This window comes from Populus trichocarpa, chromosome 19, assembly GCF_000002775.5.
Source record: "Populus trichocarpa isolate Nisqually-1 chromosome 19, P.trichocarpa_v4.1, whole genome shotgun sequence".
Lineage (NCBI taxonomy): Eukaryota > Viridiplantae > Streptophyta > Magnoliopsida > Malpighiales > Salicaceae > Populus > Populus trichocarpa.
The window spans coordinates 3,783,541-3,807,665 of record NC_037303.2 but is presented as its reverse complement, the minus strand read 5'-3'; the positions used below and the strand labels follow the sequence as shown (position 1 = coordinate 3,807,665).

General features: G+C 36.3%; 5 protein-coding genes and 1 pseudogene across 7 annotated transcripts in view; 4 read left to right on the top strand and 2 right to left on the bottom strand.

Annotated features, from left to right (window-relative positions):
- LOC7453557 (germin-like protein subfamily 1 member 13) overlaps positions 1–24,125 on the top strand; it is a 90,521-nt gene that overhangs the window by 19,986 nt on the left and 46,410 nt on the right. The window contains exon 1 of one of the 2 annotated variants that reach the window (XM_052449307.1): positions 678–715. The exons of the other annotated variant lie outside the window; for it this stretch is intronic. The gene's annotated coding sequence lies outside the window, so the exon portion shown is untranslated. Of the gene's footprint in view, positions 1–677; positions 716–24,125 lie in introns of those variants that run through there. 2 annotated transcript variants of the gene reach the window in all.
- The window catches only part of LOC112325612 (germin-like protein subfamily 1 member 13), an 80,603-nt gene that overhangs the window by 30,457 nt on the left and 26,021 nt on the right, over positions 1–24,125 (bottom strand). The gene's annotated exons all lie outside the window — the stretch shown is intronic.
- LOC7469832 (germin-like protein subfamily 1 member 7) overlaps positions 1–24,125 on the bottom strand; it is an 80,595-nt gene that overhangs the window by 30,457 nt on the left and 26,013 nt on the right. The window lies entirely within an intron of this gene.
- The window catches only part of LOC7469831 (germin-like protein subfamily 1 member 13), a 64,749-nt gene that overhangs the window by 19,992 nt on the left and 20,632 nt on the right, over positions 1–24,125 (top strand). The window contains exon 1 of one of the 2 annotated variants that reach the window (XM_052449305.1): positions 678–715. The exons of the other annotated variant lie outside the window; for it this stretch is intronic. The gene's annotated coding sequence lies outside the window, so the exon portion shown is untranslated. Of the gene's footprint in view, positions 1–677; positions 716–24,125 lie in introns of those variants that run through there. 2 annotated transcript variants of the gene reach the window in all.
- LOC18108201 (germin-like protein subfamily 1 member 13) lies at positions 716–1,606 on the top strand. The gene is made up of 2 exons (XM_006371060.3): positions 716–863; positions 1,006–1,606. Exons 1-2 carry the CDS (start codon positions 740–742, stop codon positions 1,554–1,556), a joined length of 675 nt encoding a protein of 224 aa, XP_006371122.1. The 5' UTR covers positions 716–739; the 3' UTR covers positions 1,557–1,606.
- Positions 4,144–12,045, top strand: LOC18108200 (germin-like protein subfamily 1 member 20; annotated as a pseudogene).

Below are 24,125 nucleotides of genomic sequence, written 5' to 3'. Positions count from 1 at the left end.
CCGAGGGAATTACAGTGGAAAAAAAGAATTAAAACAAAGCAAAAAAAATAATGACATATCATTTATACCAACGGAATAAAATCCATCGGTAAAATCTGTCGGTAAAATTTGCGTTATGTTGTCTTTCAATATAATTTTTTTAAACTATCAATTTTATTTAATACTTCAATTAATAAATTGGTATTAAATCTGCGTTAGGTTTACGACTACCTGTAGGAATATTGTGCGTTATATGATCAAAACCAGATGATGTACAAAGGATATCATACTCAAAAATGTTGGCTAATGCAACTTTATTTGTTGGACAATACATACTTGCTTTTCCAATTTGATCAACTAAGGATTCGATTATACAATTTTATAATTAAGGGATCAAAAAGTGGTTTGGCAATTTCTTTGTTGTTTTTATGGCTTTTTCCCAGGTATAATTGGTCATAGAAAATAGGAAAAAAGTACATCTAAATTTGTAACAAGACATCTTCCGTACCCAAGAGTCTAATGATGCAAGCATAAGAAGATAGAATATATATTCGAAGGATGACAAATGCATGTAGTGGTTGAAGGAAGATTCTTATCGCAGAAATAAAAAATAGATACCAATATCTGGAAGACTTTTTAATGCAAGATCGGTTCACTGACTCCAGTCTATAAATAGACTCCTTTCAAATGCAAGAAATCTCACCCCCTCAACTCAAGCAATAACAGCTAAAAGAGTGTTAAGTTATAGAGCTTCACTACAATGAGAAGTGTTCATTTCCTACTAGCTTTTGTTCTCTTGACTTTGGCATCCTCAATTGCCTCTGCCTATGACCCCAGTCCCCTTCAGGATTTCTGTGTAGCCATCAATGATCCCAAGGCTGCTGGTAATGCATTCTTCTGATTACATCTATCATTTAAATTTCATAAGAAGCTGCAGCCTCTTACGGCTTGTTATTAGCTATACATGAAAATTGTTCCCTTGTTTGCTCTTGCATGCATGAATTGACCAGCATTTCTTTTATGCAGTGTTTGTAAATGGGAAATTCTGTACGGACCCGAAGATGGCGACAGCAAATGATTTCTCCTTTTCAGGACTCAACATTCCCAGAAACACAGGGAACCGAGTTGGATCAAATGTTACTCTCTTAAATGTAGATCAAATACCAGGGCTTAACACGCTTGGCATATCTTTGGCTCGCATTGACTATGCACCAAATGGTGGCTTAAACCCACCCCATACTCACCCTCGTGCCTCAGAGATTCTAGTAGTCGTCGAAGGCACACTCTATGTTGGATTTGTCACATCAAACCCAGATAATCGTCTCATCAGCAAAGTCTTATATCCTGGAGATGTTTTTGTGTTTCCATTTGGCCTCATTCACTTCCAACTCAATATTGCCAAAACCCCTGCGGTTGCCTTTGCTGGTTTAAGCAGCCAAAATCCTGGTACTATTACAATAGCAAATGCAGTGTTCGGGTCCGATCCTCTCATCAATCCTGATGTTCTTGCCAAGGCCTTCCATTTGGACATCAACATAGTGAACTATCTTCAAAAACTGTTTGGAGGAAACAGTTAATGATTAAGACGTGTAACATGGACTAGTAGCCTGATTTTACATTGTCTGGCAACCTTCTTTGTTATGTTATAATACTAAAATACAATAAAATGGTTTCCTATAAACCTCAATGTGTTCCTGTCTTATCTTGGATGACATATATAATGTTTAAGTTTGTTAGCCCTATCTATATTTCAAGTCTAAACATACAAACAATTACTTCTTGGGTCTATAAAGGGACCAAATTTCAACAGGGCTTCTACAGCTTTTTGACTATAAATTCTTGAATATCAGGAAACATCCTCGCATCCTTTGTCATAACCACAATTCATAAAATTTGTGTCTTTGATGTCCAATCCCTGCAATTAAATGCAACAATTGGTTTTGGACAGAAGCGGAGTATCCTTGTTGCTTAACTCTGGAAGAGCAATAGCTTCAAAAATAACAAGCACAATCAAAACAACTAAGATAGTGTTTGTAAGTGGGGTAGTGATTGTTTTTCAAAGTATTTTTTGCTTTGAAAATATATAAAAATAATATTGTTTTTTTTAAAAAAATTATTTTTAATATCAATATAACAAAACGATACAAAAACATCAAAAATAATTAATTTCAAGCAAAAAAAAATTAAAAAAATTAAAAAATATAATTTTAATGCAAAAACAAACACTACGTAAACATGGGAAAGGGAGATTCAGACAGTCTAATTTATTTTCTTCTGTCTTATTTCTAACCGGGAAGCACATTCCATGCCGCAGGAGAATAGAATGATGTAAGGGAAAGCGCACAAGTTCTTTCAAGAGTATATGTTATTGACAAAGAATCGAAAAATAGTTTTATGATACTCATATTACACTCTAATACAGTAAAAGCTTTTTAAGGTTAAAAACTGCATTGCCAACTAATATTTTGTGCTTGATTTTACTAAAGAGAATGAAGTTGGCTAGATTTGAACTTTTAATCTCTTTGTTTTTAAGTTTTTATACGTGAATTATATAGATTTTAAAATTTTAAACTTGTAAGTGAAGTTTGACTAATAATTTTATTTTCAACAATTTCAATCAGAAATTAGAATCTGATGGATGGAAGGATATGAGAAAAATATACTGTAAATACACAGTCTTGGCATGTGAAAAACTATATATGTCGACTTTTAAGACCAAAAAAGAAAGAAAAAGGTCACATAGCCTATTCATTATTCTAGGGAAGACATTATGTAAAAAAGATTGTCTCTATATAATCTAACTACCGGAATTTGGAGGAAAAAAAAAAGAATTAGGTGGAGAAATAATTTTCATTGTAGATGTAGGATTTTCCTGAACAATAAGGTCAACTTCACCCCCATTAATTATGTAGGTATACAAGTTGAAACGATGCAGTGGACTGGCTACTAAACTCGTCTAAGATTGGATCATAGCTTAAAGTGGATTACCAACTGAAACCACACCAAATAAAGTAGTGAATATATGTATAGCACATTCTAAACGCAGACCAGTTTTGAAAGCATACCTAATGTCTAATCATCCATATTTTTGTTAGTCAAAAAAATGACAAGGCCAGTAAAGGAGGCCTTCCGACACAGAAGTAAGCAGGGCCCTCTATTTTAACTCCATTAGTTTATACTTTTGTTTTTTAAATTGATTTTCGTCTGAAAAAATATTAAAATAATATTTTTAAATAATTTTTAAATAATTTTAATATATTAATATCCAAATAAAAATAAAAACAAATTGTGACAAAATAACAATTTTAAACAGCATCCACCACATGGAAACGCACTTGAAAAGATGTGGTGGCGCAGCTTCTTAGTTATCGTGAGGCCTGAGAGTTTGAGCCTCCCTCACCCAAAATCACTTTAATAGTTTTTACAAATTCTTCATCATCTGGAAGCTATGGTTTTACAAGATTTTAATCTTATATTTGCAGCAAACTACCTAGGATTCAAAGTCATTAGCTTTCATCAATTGCCAGTTTTTAAAACCAAAGGGTCTAGCTAATTATGATTCTAAAAACAAAGGGATTAAACAATAATTACTCAAACAACTATCGCTAGGAATTTATAATGGCTCTCCATAATTTGTTCAGGGATGGTTATCTATAAGTGCTAGAAATATTGGCAAGAAGATAAGGACATGCAGATTTCAGTAATTTTTCAAGATATCTGTGGATAGGATCAATGGAGACTATCCAGTAAATTATGTACACTATAGGAGCACTCAATCCCACTCAGTATTTTGTACATTCTTTACTCTCAGTGATGCTATCCATTTGAATTGATCCAATTCCGTATGAACTTTCTCTCCCGAATCCGACCGCTCTCCACATCCAAATACACCAAATGTAAAGAAAATGACTCGAGAACCCATGATTTTTATTATTTTTTTTTTGCCATTTCAACTCCATCAAAATCCTCTGAAACCCATTAAATCACCAAGTCTGACCACAGATTTTATTTTATTTTTAAGGAAATCTATTCATGGCACCACTCCATTCTTAAACAACTACAGTGTGCTTCAGTCTGAGTTTTGGAACCATTTCATCAAGAAAGATTTGAAATTATGATTTGATGAAGAGGCCAGCCATGGTCATATATGTGGTGACATGAAAAATGGATGCCAAGGTTGGGGAGATGTGAAAGAAATTTCTGGGAAAGCTTATACAGAAGCAGCAAACATCATACTTCCTAGGTTTAAGGACCAATCGTTTCATCAACAAGAACCAGTGTTCTAGTCCTTTCAAAGACTAAAAAAGTCTGAATTTGAATTTTGAACTTCGATGTAGGATTACAAGTCCAAGTCCACATTGAATAATTACTGAGGAAGAAGATAGAGTTGCGTAAAATATGAGATTGGAATTACCACAACTGCCTTCAAAATTATATAAAGATATATAGATGAAGTGCTTCAACAATAAATCATCACAGCGATAAATTAAAAGATGAGCAGTTAGTCAGTTAACCATTACTATCTACTCGGTACAGCTTCATCAACTTCGAGATGACGGACACTACTGCTTCAGAACATCCCCTATAAATTGTCAGGCAAGATTACTCACCCTCAACACCTCAAAATTTTGAAACTAATAATCTTAAGTCGTTAGTAAGGGTGATCTTTTCCTTGTAGCTTTTGCATTTTGGGTTCTGGCTTCCTAATTTGCATGTGCCTACGACCCCAGCCCACTTCAGGATTTCTGTGCTGCAATAAATGATACCAAGTTTGCGGGAATACGTGGAAAAACTTCACACATATATTAGCTTTGGACAACTAGGTTGATGGGCTTGAATGGTGACTATCTAAAAAATAAATAAGTCTTCTATGGAACATGAAACATGTTTAAGTCATTATGTCTATATATGTAATGAGAAAAATATACGAGAAAATAAAATGAAGGTTAAAAAGTGTGTATTTGGTCTAGAAGTTATATGGCTAACTGTTACCCGCTCTGCAAAGAAATAGCAAAAAAAAAAAAGTTGTGTTAATATAAAAAAATTATATGCATGAGAAGTTTGTGTGAGCGACTGGTAGGAATCTGAAAAAAGGCATAAAAAGCATGTTGGACAAGATTGGATAGATCGGGTCAGCACCAAGTCTAAGGTGGTTTTTTGGGTAAAAATTCTAGCCAAAGGCTAGCTCAAACGGCTGGAAAAAAAATTAGAAACCCGCCCCCTGTTGAAGCATGCATTAAGTTTTAATGTTTTTCAGTTAATAATTTCTTGATGTTGGGGTAATCTGTTAGTGCATAATAATATTTGAATTGGTCTAGATTTCTCACCATGTTTTTAGGAAGTAATAACGTGAAGTTTGTTCTTCTGTTTTTCCTCTGTAAAGGCTTATATATACAGCCATTAGTGACTAAATAAAGGTAGGCTTCATTCTTTTAAATACTAAGAGTTGTCCATTATCAGAAGCTGAGAGTTAACAAGTGGTATCAGAGCTACCATCACAGGAGCCTGATTGAGTGTTCTAAGAAACTACAGTTTCTTAAGGAAGAAGCAAGAGTGAGTGAGTGATCAAACAAAAGAGAGAGTGGAGAATTATGGCAACAGAAAACAACAGCTTTGTTCAACCAGCAATTCCATGGTTTGATGATCATTATGATCATTGGGCTATGCTCATGGAGAATTTTCTCAGGTCAAAGGAGTATTGGGATTTGATAGAAAACGAGATACTTGTAGCAACAGAAGAAGCAACAGAAACACAACGTAAGCTCATTGCAGATTTGAAACTAAAAGATTTAAAAGTCAAGAACTATCTATTCCAAGCTGTAGATAGACATATTATTGAGACCATTCTCAATAAGGAGACTGCAAAGGCTATTTGGGATTCGATGAGATTAAAGTATCAAGGCTCTACAAAGGTGAAACGTGCTCAGTTATAGGCTTTGAGAAAGGAATTTGAGATTCTTGGCATGAAGGAGGGTGAGAAGGTCAATGAATACTTTGCCAGAACACTGATCATTGCAAATAAGATGAAAACACATGGAGAAAAAATGGAGCAGAGTGTGATCATTGAAAAAATCTTAAGATCAATGACTCTTAAATTCAATTATGTTGTGTGTTCGATCGAAGAGTCTAATGATCTGTCTACTATGACCATAGATGAACTTTAGAGTAGTCTGTTGGTCCACGAACAGAGAATGCATGGACAGAAGGAGGAAGAACATGTTTTGAATATCATTAATTCAGAAAATGATAGAGGAAGAGGTGAATACAAGTTTAAAGAAAGAGGAATAGCTCGTGGGAATTTTAGAGAAAGAGGTCGAAGCAAGGGTAGGCAACCTTTCAATAAAGCTCTTGTGGAATGTTTCAGTTGTCACAGGCTTGGTCATTATCAATGTGAGTGTCCTCGTTTGAGAAATGCTGCAAACTACGCTGAGTTAGATGAAGATGAGGAGATGCTGTTAATGTCATACATCAAGATGAATAATTCAACAGCATAAGAGAATGTATGGTATTTAGACTCCGGGTGCAGTAACCACATGTGTGGTATTAACAGTTTTTTCTCAGACCTTGATGAAAGGTTCAGACAGTGTGTGAAACTTGGAGACAATTCAAAGATGATGGTGATGGGGAAAGGAAATATCAGACTTCAAGTGGGTGGCATGACTCAGGTAATCACTGAAGTTTACTTTGCACCCGAATTAAAAAAATAATCTTCTGAGTGTTGGCCAACTACAAGAAAAAGGTCTTACAATTCTTATTCAAAAAGGGATGTGTAATATTTATCATCTAAGGAGGGGATTAATTATGCAGTCCAGAATGTCAACAAATAGAATGTTTGTTGTGTTGGCTTCAGTAATGCCTTAAGTTACAACATGTTTTGAAACTGTGACTGAAGACAACTCACATTGTGGCACTGTCGATTTGGACATCTTAGCTTTAAGGGATTGAGAACTCTTATCTAGAAGAAAATGGTGAGAGGACTTCCAAATCTCCAAGCTTCATCAAAGGTGTGTTCAGACTGCATGGTGGGAAAGCAACATCGTAAGGTTATTCCCAAGATGAGCCTATGGAGAGCTTCATAACATCTTCAACTAATTCATGTTGATATCTATGGACCTATCAAGCCTGAATCACATAGTCATAAAAGGTACTTAATCAATTTTATTGATGACTATAGTAGGAAGACCTGGGTTTATTTCTTATCAGATAAATCTAAGGCATTTGATGTATTTAAGAAGTTCAAAGCACTTGTTGAAAAAGAAACCGGTAATTATATTTGTTGCCTACGTACTGATAGAGGTGGAGAATTCACCTCGTTGGAGTTTAATCAATTTTGCAGCACAAATGGAATAACTAGGCAACTTACTGCCTCTTACACACCCCAACAAAACGAGGTGGCTGAGAGAAAGAATCGCACTGTCATGAACATGGTACGCAGCATGCTGTCAGAAAAACAGATTCCTAAGGAGTTTTGGTCTGAAGCTGTCAACTGAGCGATACATATATTGAATCGAAGTCCAACTTCAGCTGTAAAGGAGGTAACACCTGAAGAGGCCTGGAGTGGTAACAAACCTTCTGTGCATTATTTTAGAGTATTTGGATGTATTGCTCATGTCCATATTCCAGACAAACGGAGATCAAAGTTGGATGATAAAAGTGAGAAATGTATCATGTTAGGTGTAAGTGAGGAGTCCAAAGCATATAGGCTATACAATCTGGTTTCAAAGAAGGTGATAATTAGTAGAGATATATTTGTCGAAAATGAGAAATGGGAAAGGAAAAGAAGCAATGAAAAGATAGAAGTTGATGTATTAGAGTGGGGTGATGAAGAAGAAATCAGGACTCAAGAATCTGAAGAAGGTGGGAATGCTGAGATTGAAGAAGTAAATGGTGTGAATGCTGAGATTGAAGAAGTAGACAGAGGAGGTTTTAATTCTCCATCTGGAGACTTAAATGCAAATGCAGAAGGTTCTTTAAATCCAGCTCAAGGGAGGAACAGAAGAGAGCCTTCTTGGATGCAAGATTATGTGTCAGGTGAAGGATTATTAGAAGAAGATGATATTGAAAATTTTGTGATGTTCACTGCTTTAGAAGACCCTGCGTGCTTCAAAGATGCTTTCAAAAGTCTGAAGTGGAGAGAAGCAATGAAATTAGAGATCAAAGCCATCGAAGAGAATGAGACCTGGGAGTTAACAACATTACCAAAAAGAGCAAAGAAAATAGGAGTGAAATGGGTGTATAAGACCAAACTTAACGAGAAGGGTGAGGTTGACAAGTTTAAGGCTTGTCTCGTGGCAAAGGGTTACTCATAACAACATGATATTGATTACAATGAGGTGTTTGCTCCGGTGGCCAGATGGGATACTATCAAAATGGTTCTTGCTCTTGCAGCACAAAAGAGCTGGTTTGTGTATCAATTGGACGTGAAAAGTGCATTCTTGCATGGAGAATTAAATGAAGATGTATTTGTTGATCAACCACAAGGGTTCATAAAGAGGGGAGAAGAACATAAGGTTTACAAACTTAGAAGAGCTTTGTATGGACTCAAGCAAGCTCCCCGAGCTTGGTACAGCAGAATTGAAGGGTACTTCATTAAAGAGGGTTTTGAGAAATGCTATTGTGAACACACACTGTTTGTGAAAACTAAAGATGGAGGTAAGATTCTCATTGTAAGCCTTTACGTAGATGATTTGATTTTTATTAGAAACAATGAGGATATGTTTGAGAGATTTAAGGAGTCGATGAAGAAGGAATTTGCCATGTCTGATCTTGGCAAAATGAAGTATTTCCTTGGTGTAGAAGTCATACAGGATCATCATGGAATATTTATCAATCAAAAGAAATATGCTCATGAAGTGCTGGAGAGGTTTGGGATGCTGAATAGCAACTTAGTAAAGAATCCAATCGTTCTAGGTTCTAGATTGTCAAAGAATGAGGGAGGAGCTGTTGTAGATACAACAATGTTCAAACAAATGATTGGCAGCCTTATGTATCTAATTGCTACCAGGCCAAACTTAATGTACTCTATTTGCTTAATTAGTAGATATATGGAGAGACCTACTGAAATACATTTGCAAGCTGCGAAGAGGATTCTAAGATATTTGAAGGGAACAGCTAAGCTGGGGATTGCTTACAAAAGAGGTGGAGAAGAAGAATTGGTGGGGTTTGTTGACAGTGATTATGCATGAGACATTGATGATAGTAAAAGCACTTCTTGCTACATCTTCATACTTGGAACTGGACCAGTTTCTTGGTCTTCAAAGAAGCAACTAGTTGTAACCCTGTCCACTACAGAGGCTAAATTCATTGCAGCAGCATACTGTGCATGCCAGGGAGTTTGGTTGAGACGAGTTCTTGAAAAGCTGGGACATTTTCAAAGTAAATGCACAACCATTTTTTGTGATAACAGTTCGGCCATAAAACTGTCAAAAAATCCAATCATGCATGGGAGAAGCAAACATATAGATGTAAAGTTTAATTTCTTACGTGACTTGACAAGAGAGGGAACTGTGGAACTAGTGCACTACAGCACACAAGAACAACTTTCTGATATAATGACAAAGCCTCTCAAATTGGAAGTGTTCTTAAAATTGCGTGACAGACTTGGTATGTGTTTGAAGTTAGTAAACTTATTGCAATTCTGCAATTCAGTTTAAGGGAGGATATGTTGAAGCATGCATTAAGTTTTAATGTTTTTCAGTTAATAATTCCTTGATGTTGGGGTAATCTGTTAGTGCAGAATAATATTTGAATTGGTCTAGATTTCTCACCATGTTTTTAGGAAGTAATAACATGAAGTTTGTTCTTCTGTTTTTCCTCTGTAAAGGCTTATATATACAGCTATTAGTGACTAAATAAATGTATGCTTCATTCTTTTAAATACTGAGAGTTGTTCATTATCAGAAGCCGAGAGTTAACACCCCCCCAAAAAAAAAAAAAAAAAACATGCATGTGAAATACTTACTGCATAATTATTATCTTTTTTTGGTCATGCTCGCATGAAAATGTTATCATGGCAAGGCCTTTTTTGTTAATGTTTTCCATGTGAAATTTCTTCATGTAAATTTTTGTAACATTTTTTAAAGAGAGAAGAATTTAATTGTGTTGCTTATGAAGTTAAGCAGTATAGTAACAAGACACGAGTGTAAAAATAATATGGTTTATATATGTGTTTTGAGAACGTATTTTAGATGAAAATATTCCATGAGTAGTTACAAAGAATGAAGAAGGATCCCAATTGTTTTTGGGGACAAGTGATTATGGAGACTTGAAGAAGGATATTCTCTGATCCTTTTTTAGAAATAAATGGTCACGGAGACATGGAAAATGATCATTAATTCTTTTGTAAACAAGTAGTCATGCAAACCAGTAGAATTTTAATGGATACATATGAAGGCATGGAGGCTTAATGGGGACATAGAGATTTTTATGGAAACTTGGAGAAACACTGTTGTTTTTTATTTGAAAAATTCGAAAAGAATTGAGATGCAATATCTAAGATTTAGCTTATCTCCAGTGCATCATAATAATTTTTTCATGTTTGTTCAGTTGCATCTCCTTAGAAATTGTTAAGGTATCCTTTGTAGATTAATATGTCTATCTCTGTTTTTAGTGCATGGCACTCTTATATATCATGCCCATAATCAAGATGAAGAGACAAAACTTGTTAGGATTTTTTATATTTGATTCAATTTTTATAGGAGGCAGGTATTGCATAATATTTTTTTTTTATAACAGGTAACACCTCAGCATGTGTGATAATGAAAGGAATGGTCAAGAAATATATGTATGTATATGTATCTAAAGGGAAAAATATATTGGTTGAGAAAAATAAAGTCAAAGTTAGGGATAGCTTATCTAGTTTAGAAGTTGAATGGCCTAGCCTAGTTTGGTCTGGCTTTCATAGCCTTTGGCTAACTTCTACATCATTTAGCTAGCTTTGGCTAGGCTAAAAAATGCTGTTTGGCTTATACGCCTGTGCTCTAACTTTTTTGTTTGGTGATTAAGTGTATTTATACATCAAAATCATGGAATTTTTTCATAAAAAAAATTGTATTATTGGAGGAAATATTGATGTTGATATTGATATGGATGGTCATTGATGGCTCTTAGTTGATGTGTTATGACATTATTATAATGGCATGCTTGCTATTGATAAAAAAAAATATTGGTGATGGTATGTTATTGGGGTAAAAAAGATGCTACCTGCACGGCATAGAAAAATTATGCAAGAAAAATTTGAGTTGGTGACTCATAAAAATTTGAAAAAAAAAGCATAAAGGATATGCTCATCAGAAATGGACAAACCAGGTTAAGGAACACTAGGTCTGGAATGGGTTTTGGGCTGAAAATTCTAATCATTTAGGCTTGTTGAAACAACTAGAAAATTCCAGTCCTTTGGGCTAACCCATACAACTAGAAAAAAAATCAAGAAAAAACTACCTGTTTTTTTTTTTTTTTTACCATCGATGTTTATTTTCAGTTTTTTCAGTGTTCTTTGAATTAACAGATTGCTTTTAACATTTTTTACAGCGTTTGTGAATGGGATGTCCCGCAAAGACCCAAAGCTTGCCACGGCAAATGATTTCTTTTCGGGACTCAACATTCCTAGAAACACTAGGAATCGAGTTGGATCAAATGTAACTCTTAAATGTTGGTCAAATACCTGGGGCTTATCTTTGGCTCGCATAGACGACTATGCCACCAAATGGCGGCTTGAACCCACCCCACATTCACCGTCGAGCAACAGAGATTCTGCTAGTTTTGGATGGCACCCTCCATGTTGGTGTTGTCACGTCAAATCCAGATAATCATCTTATCACGAAAGTCTTGAGCCCAGGAGATGTTTTCGTGTATCCAACTGGCCTCGTTCATTTTCAATTCCATGTTGCAAAGACTAATGCAGTTGCTATTGCTGCTTTGAGCAGCCAAAATCCTGGCGTCATCACCATTGCAAATGCAGTCTTTGGGTCTAATCCACCTATTAACCCTGATGTTCTCACCAAGGCGTTCCAATTGGGAAAGAATGTAGTGAGTACTCTCCGAAAACAGCTCGGAGGAAACAAGTAGGGACACATGGAGGACTTCCATAAACTGGCAGCTTGATTTGATTATGCTTGGCAATGTTTCCTCATTATGTCATATATACCCCTAATACATAATCTGGTTTCTCATGTGCTTTTCCGTGCTGATTCTCTTTTCCAAATTTTGATTGCACTCTGAAGGTTAAGAAGCACATGTAAACACCAGAAATGCTTGAACACAGGCCATACAACATACGTGTATTTATATACATAGAGTAACGCCCACCAAAGTTTTGTATCCAAATGCGATACGAAACTGTTGCTGTTGCTGTTGCTGTTTTCTATCCTAGTCTTTTCACACAATGATCTATCAAGAATGGGATGCCCGGAGAAATATGAAGAATTAGAATGCGGTAAATTCTAGTCTTGGCCATAAAAATAGTTTCCTAATACGCCTCAGTTTTCCTAGGTATAGTTGGAAGAGCAACATGAAGCCATCTGCTCCTCGTTTCTGCATAGTCCCAACTGTTTAAGACTTGAACCACAAAACTAAGACATTTTAGATTGGAGCATAATATTTCGAAGCAGACATCTAATCAACTCCACTCAAATGCAATAAAGCTTCAATTTGAAAATAGATACTTTTGTTATATTCCACCATACAACTCAAACCTGATGATTTTTACTTCTGTAGTCCAGTTTCAGGTGTGAGACTCGTGGTTATTTCGACAAAAGATATTCATCAAAAAAGACAAGTTCATTAAAATTTTCAGTGCTGGCAACTTGGAAGTTGAAAAGATATGGTGCGATCAATACTTGTTTGGAGTGATATTAAGATATTATTTCAGTTGACCTCAGCCTCCAATTATGTTATTTTTGGGTACAGATGCCCAAAACTAGGAAATGCATTGGCAATTATAAGCAACTTTTGACAAGTCACTATATTAGTGAGATAAAAAAATAAGGTAAAGCTTTTAAAACCTAGTCTCTAGGATCACTGCAATAACATAAATTTCCATGGGATTTCAAGCCCGTTTGGTTTTGTATTAGCGAGTGCTTTTCAAAGTGTTTTTTACTTGAAAATTAATACATTGAAATAATATTTTTTTTTTTTTCAAAAGTTATTTTTTATATCAATACATGAAAACAATATGAAAACACAAAAAAATAAATAATTTGAGGCAAAGAAAAAAATTTAAGAAAAATCATTTTTTAAAAAAATACTTTTAAAATGCAAAAACAAACAGGCTCCATTTCATTATCACCAACTACACGGAAATCCATAACAACTGTCTTGTTTTTTTGTATTTAATGTCATTATCAACTACCAATCTTTTAACAAACCAATTTATTTTTAAGTACAGCTCTAGTTTATTCTTGATTTGTTTTTTTTTTTTTGAATAATCATCGAGAGTATATTGAAAAAGCCATAAAGCCAATAGCCAAAGTGAAATACAAGAATATAACAAAAGAAAAAAGAAAAAAAAAAGAGACTTAGAAAAAAAAGAAAAATAAAATTGATCTATTACAGCAAACAACAAAGAGACTACCTAAGATTTCTTATTACACCACAATTTGATGCCATTAAAAGATCTTAAGAGGTCATTTCCTATATAAGTGAAGTTTGAATCTAGAGTATGCAACCAAAGAGCAACCCGATGAAGGATGGTGGAGAAACAATCAAACAAGCTTATAGTTCCCTCATCAAAATACCCCAAGTAGTACTACTGGAAATTAGTCTCCAAGCTAATCTTTGGAATTTTCCTTTGCACCATTCTGGGTCACTACAGAAGCAGCGAGTCAAGTGTGCTCGTTAAACAACAATGAATACCCCACCAATCCAAAAACTTTCATCCAAACACTCCTAGAAAAGTTACAGTGTATAAAAAAGGTGCTCTGAGGTTTCCCAATCCGAGCTGCAAAACACATGAAGCTTGTGTGGCAGGCAAAACATTCCGGTGATAGAGAAAAGCTCTTGTACTAACTTTGTCCTGGATTGCCAACCAGAGAAACACCTGAACTTTCAGAGGTGCCCCTTTAATCCAAACATTGGCTTCAAAAACTCTATCATTCATAGAGGAGGTATTATCAATTAGGGTGCAACAGGACTTAACTGAGAAGCTTCCATCAGAATTACATGGCCATATGAGTTTGTCATCTTTTCCTTGCCAAATTATCATTGGCTCTAGCATTGAGAGCAAATGATGATATTGTTACTCTTCATAAGATAAGAGGTTTTTACACCAAACCAAATTTCATCGCCAATGATCATTCACCCATTGACCCATCTCATTAACCAAACCATTTTGAATAGTAGAAATTTGGTAAAGCCTAAAGAAAATGCCACGCAAAGCATTTGATCCTATCCACACGTCAGACCAAAAGAGAATGGAGGATCCATCTCCAATCATGAATTTAATGTTTTCACGCAATACTAAGTTGATAACATTGTTTGGATCAAAGATTGACAAAACATCTTTCCAAATTGGGAAAATATGACCATGCAATTTTGGGATTCCATTCTCGAAAGTTGGCGAGTAAAAATGGGTTGTTACCCGTTTCCATAAGGCATGGCCTGGCAAGCTTAACCTCCATATTCATTTGAAAAGCATGGATATATTTTTAGACATTAAAGAACCCAACCCAAGGCCTCCTTCTTTTCTAGCTTTCACCTCAATACGCCACTACACCCATTTTTACTCCCACAAGAATCTTCTGCTTCACCACTCTAAACCACAAGAATCTTCGTTGAATAGAGGTTAGTATAATACAGACACCCTTCAGCAAAAGAAAAGAAGACATATAATAGACTAGCAACGAACTCATAACACTTTTGATTAGGCAAATACGTCCTACCAAACTAAGCATACGACCTCTCCACATGCTCAACTTTCTTCTGAAATTCTCAATAATAGGCTTCCATGTAGACAACCTTTTAGGATTGGATCCCAAAGGCATGCCCAGATAAGAGCAAGGCAAGGAATCAAATCTGCAAAAGACTGAAGATGCCATACCAACATAAGTATCTTCCCTAACATTTATGTCAATTAAAGAGCTTTTATGGAAGTTAATGTGCAAACCTGAACAAATAGCGAACCACAACAGAATCCTTTTAACTTTTTTGACCATGTGAAGATTAGCAGGCATGAAGATCAAAGTGTCGTCTGCATATTGCAGATGACTGAGGCAAAAGCTGTCTTCAAAAGGGATACCTTTGAAAAGATCATTTATAGCTGCTCTTTGAACCAAAACAGATAATCCCTCTGCTGCAATTAGAAAAGAAACAGAGAAAGAAGGTCACCTTGACGAATCCCACGACCCATCAAGAATTCCTTAGAAGGAGATCCATTAATAAACACTGATAATTTTGCAGTGGAGATGCAAGTGTTGATCAAATTAATCCATTTTTCACCAAAACCCATATGCCTTATAATCTGCTTTAATTAATCCCACTGCACACCGTCGAAAGCTTTGTGAAAATCTACCTTAAAGATAAGGCTCGGCACCCTGTATCTTTTCAAGGAATGAACTGCTTCGTTAGCAACCAAAAACCCATCAATTATTTGCCTCCCTGCCAAGAAAGTTGTTTGATTCCCACTGATAAAGTCATGCATAACCATTTTCAAACGGCTAGAAAGAACCTTAGCCATTATCTTGTAAATGTCGTGAATCAAAATAATAGGCCTGAAATCTTTGAAGCCAACCGGGGAAGTTGTCTTTGGAATTAGATGGACATAAGCATGATTGACTCCTTTTGGAAGCCTACCTGTTTTGAAAAAATTCTTGACCAGATCTAACAAATCATCTACAATGAAATTCCAAGCAAGCCTGTAGAATTTGAAATTGAAACCATCTGGACCAGGACTCTTGCTCCCATCACAATCCCAAACACTTTGCTTTAATTCTTCCAAAGTGATATCTCGCTCCAAACTAGTTGAAGAAGAAGCCGAGAGTGTTTTAAAACTAATGGGCCCTAAACCAATTCGGAATCTATCAGTGCTTCTGAATAAGTTGGAGAAGTAACTAACTACCGCATCTTTTATGACTGGTAAGCTTTCAACAACAGAACCATTATGAACCACTTTCAAGATATGGTTTTTAGCCCTCCTGAAGTTAGCAACTAGATGGAAGAAACACGTGTTGTGATCACCCAAGCGACACCAAACTTAGCGAGACTTTTGCCGCCACATGCTTTCTATATTCAAGTTACATAGCCACTGCTTCTTGATTAATGAATCAAGCGAGTTCTGCTCTGCAGTAGATAATTGCTCATACTCTGATTTCTGTTCTATAACTTAAATATTGCTTTGAATCGATGCCAAAGCAGTCTCTTGATTCCCAAACCCAACCTTATTCCACTGTCTCAGCCTAATTTCCATAAAGTTGAGCTTCTTAATAAGCTTGAATTGACCTGAAAATTCATTACAAGCTTTGTCTCATATACCTTTTATGATATCTTTAAAATTCGGATGATGAAGCTAACTGTAACAACCTCAAAACAATTTCAATCAATATATATTTGTTTAACTCTTACATAAAGGGCAAATGGAGCAATTTTTTTTTTTTTGTTAAATTCACCAAAATTTCTAACGAAATTTCGGCAGAGTCTCCCCTATACCGGGAGATCCCAAGTTATCGATAATTTATCCTGCACACAATTATAATCACATCCCACCCATAATCACATCCATGATTGGTACATTCAATCATTTTATTCATTCGAGAATATACTTAGGACAAATCTCCATTCTCAATCTCCATCTCATATCACATGCATAAATTATTAATTAAGAGGACCATCCAAGCACTGAAATTTCATATATATATATATAAGCACAACACAATTTAGCGTTCTGAACATAAGCTATTACGCTATAATTTTTCCAAGTATAGATTAATACATTAATATTCCAAAACATAATAATATAAGGAGTATACTATTCTATTCAGGTTACATGTTTGCTGCATAACAAAATTACATGAAAATCTCTAAGTTCCTAACTTATACAAAAGGGATAAGGAACCTAAATTCTACTCCTGACGTGAATGGGAGGGACCTGCAAAACATAAATTTTCCATATAATTAAAAATAACTAAAATACAAACAATTCACGGAAGAAATTTATACAACACATCTACCTACTTAAGTCATATGCAATTTCAATACACCACCACCATCTCTTTTGAGGATTATCCAGTTTATTTCCTTTAACTACTTCTCCCCACATTAGGAAGACTATACCGGCACTAACGACCTCCATTAGTGTCTTTAGTTTTCCATCCTGGGGTCAACTAATCAGATTCATGAAAATGCCGACGCTAACACGACCGTGGGTGTCATTAAATATATATATATATATTTTTTTTTTTTGAACCAAAATAGTTAATCACTGTTCTATGCTACTTTGGGAGGTCCTCGGGTATGCCGATGTCAAGGATTCTTGACATCATTAGCTTTCACCTCGGAAAGCTAATCAAGTCTATAAGTTTTGCCGATATCGACGACACCCGCCGATATCATTAACTATTCTGAATCCGAATAGTTAATCAAGTTTACAAATTTTGCCGATATCGACATCACCCGCCGATATCATTAACTATTCTGAATTCGAATAGTTAATCAAGTTTACAAATTTTGCCGATATCGACGTCACCCGCCGATATCATTAACTATTCTGAACCTGAATAGTTAATCAAGTTTTTATATTTCTCCTCCCACGTACCGGTAATGCCGATGTTAACTAGCTTGGTTAACATCATTAGCCTCCCATATTAGGGACAGGCTAATCAAATTCGAGAAACAATCATTATTAAAATTTGTTGTTACTGTTCATCTCCTCTAAAAGGACCTATAATTTAAATTTAGTCCTCATTTCTATTTTCCCACCATTTCACCTTTCCTTTTCCCCTTTCTTTTCCTCATCAATATGCACCAAATTTTTATAGTTCAATAGTTAGTTAAAATAATTATTAACAAGTGGAGATATAGGTACCGAGTACCTACCTGCTGTAGACGCTCGACTTGCGTTCCCCTGTTGTTGTTGTACTCCTCCCGCGGTTCCTCCTGAAACCACAAACACCCATCATTATTCCATATTAGTCCACATATCACAACACAACAACAACAATGGGAATAATATTCATTTCTCTTTTACCAATCTTTTCTTTCTCACTTACATTCCTCATTATTATCCTTTCACATTTTCGGCTCATTTCTAGTCCAAGTGGACATCATAAATTCAATTTTGATTACCGTTTATTCTTTTTGAAGATCAAGACACACTTTTTGAAGGGCGAGAAAACAAATTCTACCCTTAATACGGCTAAATTTTGCCGTTTTATCGACTTGGCCGAAACTGCCAACAAGGGTGGCATCTTGACCTCTCCTCAGATTTTCATTTGTATCCGGAGTTCTAGGACTCCAAATTAGGCGGGGTCAGATTCGTTGGAAAGCTAACACTTCCGGCTACAACTTCTATGAATGGACCCTCCCTAGATTCTATCATCTTTAGGTCCAAATTCTCCCAGGAACTAGGGCAACAAATCTGCCCTGTTTTGTCAATGGAGAAGGTACCTACAATTTTTATTTCCAATCCTTTTTTCCCCATCAATTTCAGCCATGTTTTCACCTTACCTGGAACGTAGGTTCCTCTCCCTTATAAGTTACAATTTGTAACTACACTATAACAACACACCTAATTAATTAACAGGGGAGTCATACGTTCTCCTCTGTTTTTTTTTCTTCCCCTCCAGTGGCCGGTCCTTTAAAATCAGTTCCTTCTCTTTTATATATATATATATACACACTCAATCACCACATTTCCTTATCATTCACCTCCTGAAACCTGTTTCAATTTTGCAATAAGGAAAACAACGCAACTATCACAATTTCCTTTCTTTCCTAACAATCTCATGGCTGGCCACTATTTCCCCATGGTCTTTGGTTTTTGTTGAAATCTTCTTTGCATAATTCCATCCTTTTTAGGCAACCTATGCTGCTCAACTCATTTAGTTCCAATTAATTCCACATTTCCCCAAATTTTACTCAAAGACCCTAATTTTTCAAACTTCAAATTAATGCACAATTCTTGCATGAATTTAATTTGGCTTTCCCAATTGGTTTAGAAATTCATACCTGGAGGAAATTTAGGTTTGATTTCTGATTTGATTAAAGTTTCCTAACCCCTTTCTTCTCTACAAGCAGCCGGCCTCCCACTCCCTCTTCTCTTAGAAATTCTATCACTTTTTCTTCTTGCAAATCTCCTGCCCTGGTTTGTCTCCCCACGTAGAAAATCTAAGGTTTGTGTAGGTATAGAAATTTAGGTGTTTTCTCTTAAGCTTGGTGAAGGAAAATCTGAAAAATTTCCCTCCCCTTTTCTTTTTGTTACCTCCCCCGGTCATGAATGAGAGAAGGGATGGGTATTTATAGTCCCATCTCTTCTTAATTCATTTTGGTCCCATCTTTCTCCCTTTTTCTTATTTTAGCCCCTTCTATTTTATATATATATATATAACAACATTTTTTTTTAATTATTATAAACTCCCCCCCCCTTTTTTTTTGCATACTTTATTCTCAGGCTTCACACTAACAGTCCATGAATTTGAAAGGAATCCAACCTTTTTCTACAGGTAAAGCCCCTAGGATTAAAAGGCAATGATCAAATAACCTTCTTGAAGCCGTCGAAGAGACAAAAGGAGGAATTGCAAATGACAACAAGGACTAGAAAAAACGCAGTCCAGTTTACTCATGGATCCCCATGAAACCAGGTGTACAAACCCTCTGACATGTTGTACTTGATTAGGTTACAATCATCAATAAAAAGTCTAAAAGTCGTTGAACCAATCTTGTTAATGAAGCCGCTGCTTCTGTCACTTTGCAACAAAGTTTCATTGAAGTCACCTGTTAAAAACCATGGACACTCAAAAGCAGCCTTTAGAATACGAAGGTCCTTCCAAAGAAGAAGCTTGTCAGCTTGATTGCAGGGGGCATAAACACCCACCACCACCCCTGAGAAGCCAATCAAGACATTCTGCCCAAATAACCCGATCCAACCATAACCATACTCCACTGATGATACCGCTAACTTAGAGTTATCCCACATAGCCATAATGTCCCTTTTAGTACCTTCAGCCTCATTACCAAACCAAGAAATATTGCTGACGTTTCCATAACCGAAAAACCAATCTGCCTAAGTAACTTTGTAACTTGGTTTCAAACAAAAAACAAACCTCTATATCAAAATCCATGATTAACTTTGAAATCGTCCTCTTCTTTCTAGCTAACCCCAAACCACAAGAATTCCATGAAAGAATCTGCATAAGAAAAGAGATTTAAAATCCTTACAGAATAAAGAGGAATAGCTTCTCACTGGGATGCTTCCCAATCAGCCTTCTCTTTACGCCTTTGTTGTTTTACATAGGATGTGAAGTCATCTAAGTTATTGTCGCACGTGCGCGACGTCGCGGCGATCGTCCACCCTCGAATGTGTGATGGGATATATATATCTGGTAAATAAGGGGAGACAAGGAATTCTTTGTCTCTTAGCAGTGAGAGATGGTGTGGGAGTCGCCACCTAGTATTTTGGTCACTAGGAACCCTAACTGGTCTCAGAGATCGGGTACGGGGACTAGTTGCGTAAAGGGAAGGTATTAGCACCCCAAATACGCCATACCTAAGGTAAGCTGCATTGTTTATTTTTCTGATAAAATTCAAGGTCTCGTTGTGTTTCCTAGTTGTTGGGCCGTCCATGGTTCAAGAAAAGTCCTCCTCAATAAGGAGGTCCTTATCTTATCGAGTAAAACCTAACCGTTCTAATGTCTATGTATGTTGGTCTGTCTATGGTTCAAGAAAAGTCCTCCTCAATAAGGAGGTCCTTATCTTATCGGGTAAAAACCTAACCGTTCTAATGTCTATGTATGTTGGTCCGTCTATGGTTCAAGAAAAGTCCTCCTCAATAAGGAGGTCCTTATCTTATCGGGTAAAACCTAACCGTTCTAAGGTCTATGTAAAAAAGCTATATTTTTAATATCAGGAATACATTTTACATATAAATTCTTAATCCCAAATACTAAAAGAAGACAAAAAATTTTTTTTAGAATTTTTGAAATATTGGCCTAGTTCTCATGGCTTGAATAAACTGGTTATTAAAGCCAAAATGCATGCTAATACATATATTGATTTTTGAAATTTCATTTGTTGTGTGAAAATATGCTGTTATAATATTTATATATATATATATTGGAGAGACTAGGCCGTATGCATGAAAACAAAACATTTTTTTTTTGTAATTATGTATTTTTTGATGTTTTGACGCAAATCGGGTATTTTAATACTGGGTTTGTATTCTTACAGTATAAAAATATGAACCAGTATTGATCAAAATACAGTAATAAAATTACAACAAAATCACATATTTTTTGAAATAATTTTTGAAGAATTTTTAAAATTTGTTTTTTTTTTTTTTTTTTTGGGCCGGGCCTAGCTCGGCCCATGTGGCTGGGCTGAACCCAGCAGGCCTTACCAGGCCGTGAATTATATTTCACGTGAACAGTGAAATAGCATTTCACTGTTCACGTGAATTATATTTGACATGAACAGTGAAATAGCATTTCACTGTTCAAGTGAATTATATTTCACTTGAACAGTGAAATGCGAGAAAATGGTCTGCACAGCGACGAGGAAGGGGACGAACCTGGTGGCGGAAACAATGTTGAAGACGATGGCGAACACTCCTAGTGATGCAGAAACAAACCTGGTGGCGGAAACAATGTCTTCCGGTGGTTCTGACGGTGGTTCCAAGCGGCGGCTTCTCCTCCTTTCTCCTCTGTTTCTGCTTTTCCTCTGTCTGTCTCTGTTTTTTTTTGCTTCTTCTGCTTCTTCTCACAGTACAGGGCTGTTATCCATTATGGGGAGGGAGGCAGCAGCTGGCAGTGGCTCTAGGGTGGCGCTGGCGGCGGCGGCCTGGGGAGCTGATTCTGAAGAAGTCTTTCCCTCTGTTTTTTCTCTGTTTTTTTCGTTTCTTCCCCTCTCTTCTGTCCGTTTTTTTTTCTTCCCCCCTCCTGTGTCTGTTCTCTTCTCTATTTATAGGAAAAAATGTAGCAGGTGCGCCTTCAATCACGCAACGGCTGGTCGGCCAGTGACCCGTTCGGTGGTCTAAAGGTGTGGGGACGAGGAGAGAGAGGCGGGACGGTTTTTTTGAAAATGGTTTTTGTCTTCTGTTGTTGTTCAACGGGGGAAGGAGGAAGATGAACAGTGTCGTTCAAAACGACACCGTTCTGGCCTTCCTCTTTTTTTTTTTTTTTTTTTATGAAACGACGTCGTTTTGGATAAAACGCGCCGTTTCATTTAAATGAGCCAAACTTCAAATCAGTCCTCTATCATTTCTTGTTCATTTCAATTGTATCCCTGCCAAATTCGATCTCCGCCCCCATAGTTGGCCGCGTTTTTCACTTTAGTCCTTGGCCTCTGATTTATGCAATTAAGCCCTCAATTGATCAATAAACTTCCAATTTCTTCAATTAGGCCCCTGAACCAAAGTAAAACAGCCCCCTCTATTTACCCGGTTTTTTCAAATTGGTCCCTGGTTTCGGTTTTTTTAATTAAACCCCTAATTGGTCATTAAACTTCAATATTTATTCAATTAAACCCCTGATTTGACCCAATAAATTCCTAAAAAATATATTTTGGTCCCAGAACTTAAATTTCTTCTAATTAAAGCCCAAATTGACTTAAAAATCAATTTTTCTTCCACTCAAATCTCCTATAAATTCATTTAAAAATCCAATTAAGTCCATAAACATCCAAATTTGGGCTTTTCTCCTCAAATTTCAAATTTTCCTTGTCAACAGGGCTCTCCTCCTTCAAGAATATATTATCAAAAATTCCATCTTTGTATTTTTAACCTCATTGACCAATTTTCCAACCATTTTCTAAGCGCTTCTGCCTCCTGTTATTTTTCTAACCTCCTTTGGCTATATATTTTTATATATATTTTATGGGGACCCAAAAATGGGTTACAACAGATGCCCCCTCTTTATAATGCTTACGGAGCAGAGGTTTTGCGCAGTAAGTTTTATAAAGATAAACCAAAACTGAGCTCCCGAAACTGATCTAGTCGGAGCTCGATTGCTCTGAAACTTTGTCCTTACAGCAATCCTCCTTAACCCAAAAACTATGATCAAAATTTATCATCTTGAGATCCCTTCTGGCGATCTTCTAAACCAAAACCTATAATTATTGCTTACTCAACTTGGAATCCCGTCTGGCAATTCCCCTTTTAACCAATATTGAACTACAAGATCCCTTCTAACGATCTCCTTTAACAAAAAATCTTAGAATCCCATCTGGCGATTCTTTTACCCATAACCAAATACAAAAACACGTGTGTGGTCCCATTATGACGGGTGACCTGCCCGAATGGGAAAAGGAAAGAGTGGTCTCATTATTATGGGTGACCTACCCAGGAAAAATAATGGTCTCATTGTATGGGTGACCTACCCAAGAAAAATAATGGTCTCATTGTATGGGTGACGAACCCAAGAAAAATGATGGTCTCATTGTATGGGTGACTAACCCAGGAAAAAATGATGGTCTCATTGTATGGGTGACTAACCCAAGAAAAATGATGGTCTCATTGTATGGGTGACTAACCCCGAAAAATAATGGTCTCATTGTATGGGTGACTAACCCAAGAAAAATGATGGTCTCATTGTATGGGTGACGAACCCAAGAAAAAAGATGGTCTCATTGTATGGGTGACTAACCCAAGAAAAATAATGTGGAAAACGGTCTCATTATGATGGGTGACCTACCCAAATGGAAAGAATGTGAAGTGCGGTCTCATTATAATGGGTGACCTACCCAGGGGAAGAATTCTTAGTAAACTCCATGCTTTTCTAAGAAATAGTTTCAATACGAGGTCCCTTCTAGCGACCTTCCTTGATGAATGTCGAAGTACGAGATCCTTTCTGGCGATCTCAAATAACTTGGAATCCCATCGGGCAATTCCTTTTACTAAAGCTAAAACATGAAGTTCCTTCTGGCGACCTTCATCGAAATACAAGATCCCTTCTGGCGATCTCCTTTATCCAAACAACTTGGAATCCCATCTGGCGATTCCTTTTAAC

Bases quoted from the DNA above. Each gene is read 5' to 3' on its own strand.
- LOC18108201 (XM_006371060.3), top strand. From the start codon at position 740: ATGAGAAGTGTTCATTTCCTACTAGCTTTTGTTCTCTTGACTTTGGCA. The intron at 864-1,005 runs GTAATGCATTCT...TCTTTTATGCAG, and splicing joins CAATGATCCCAAGGCTGCTG to TGTTTGTAAATGGGAAATTC.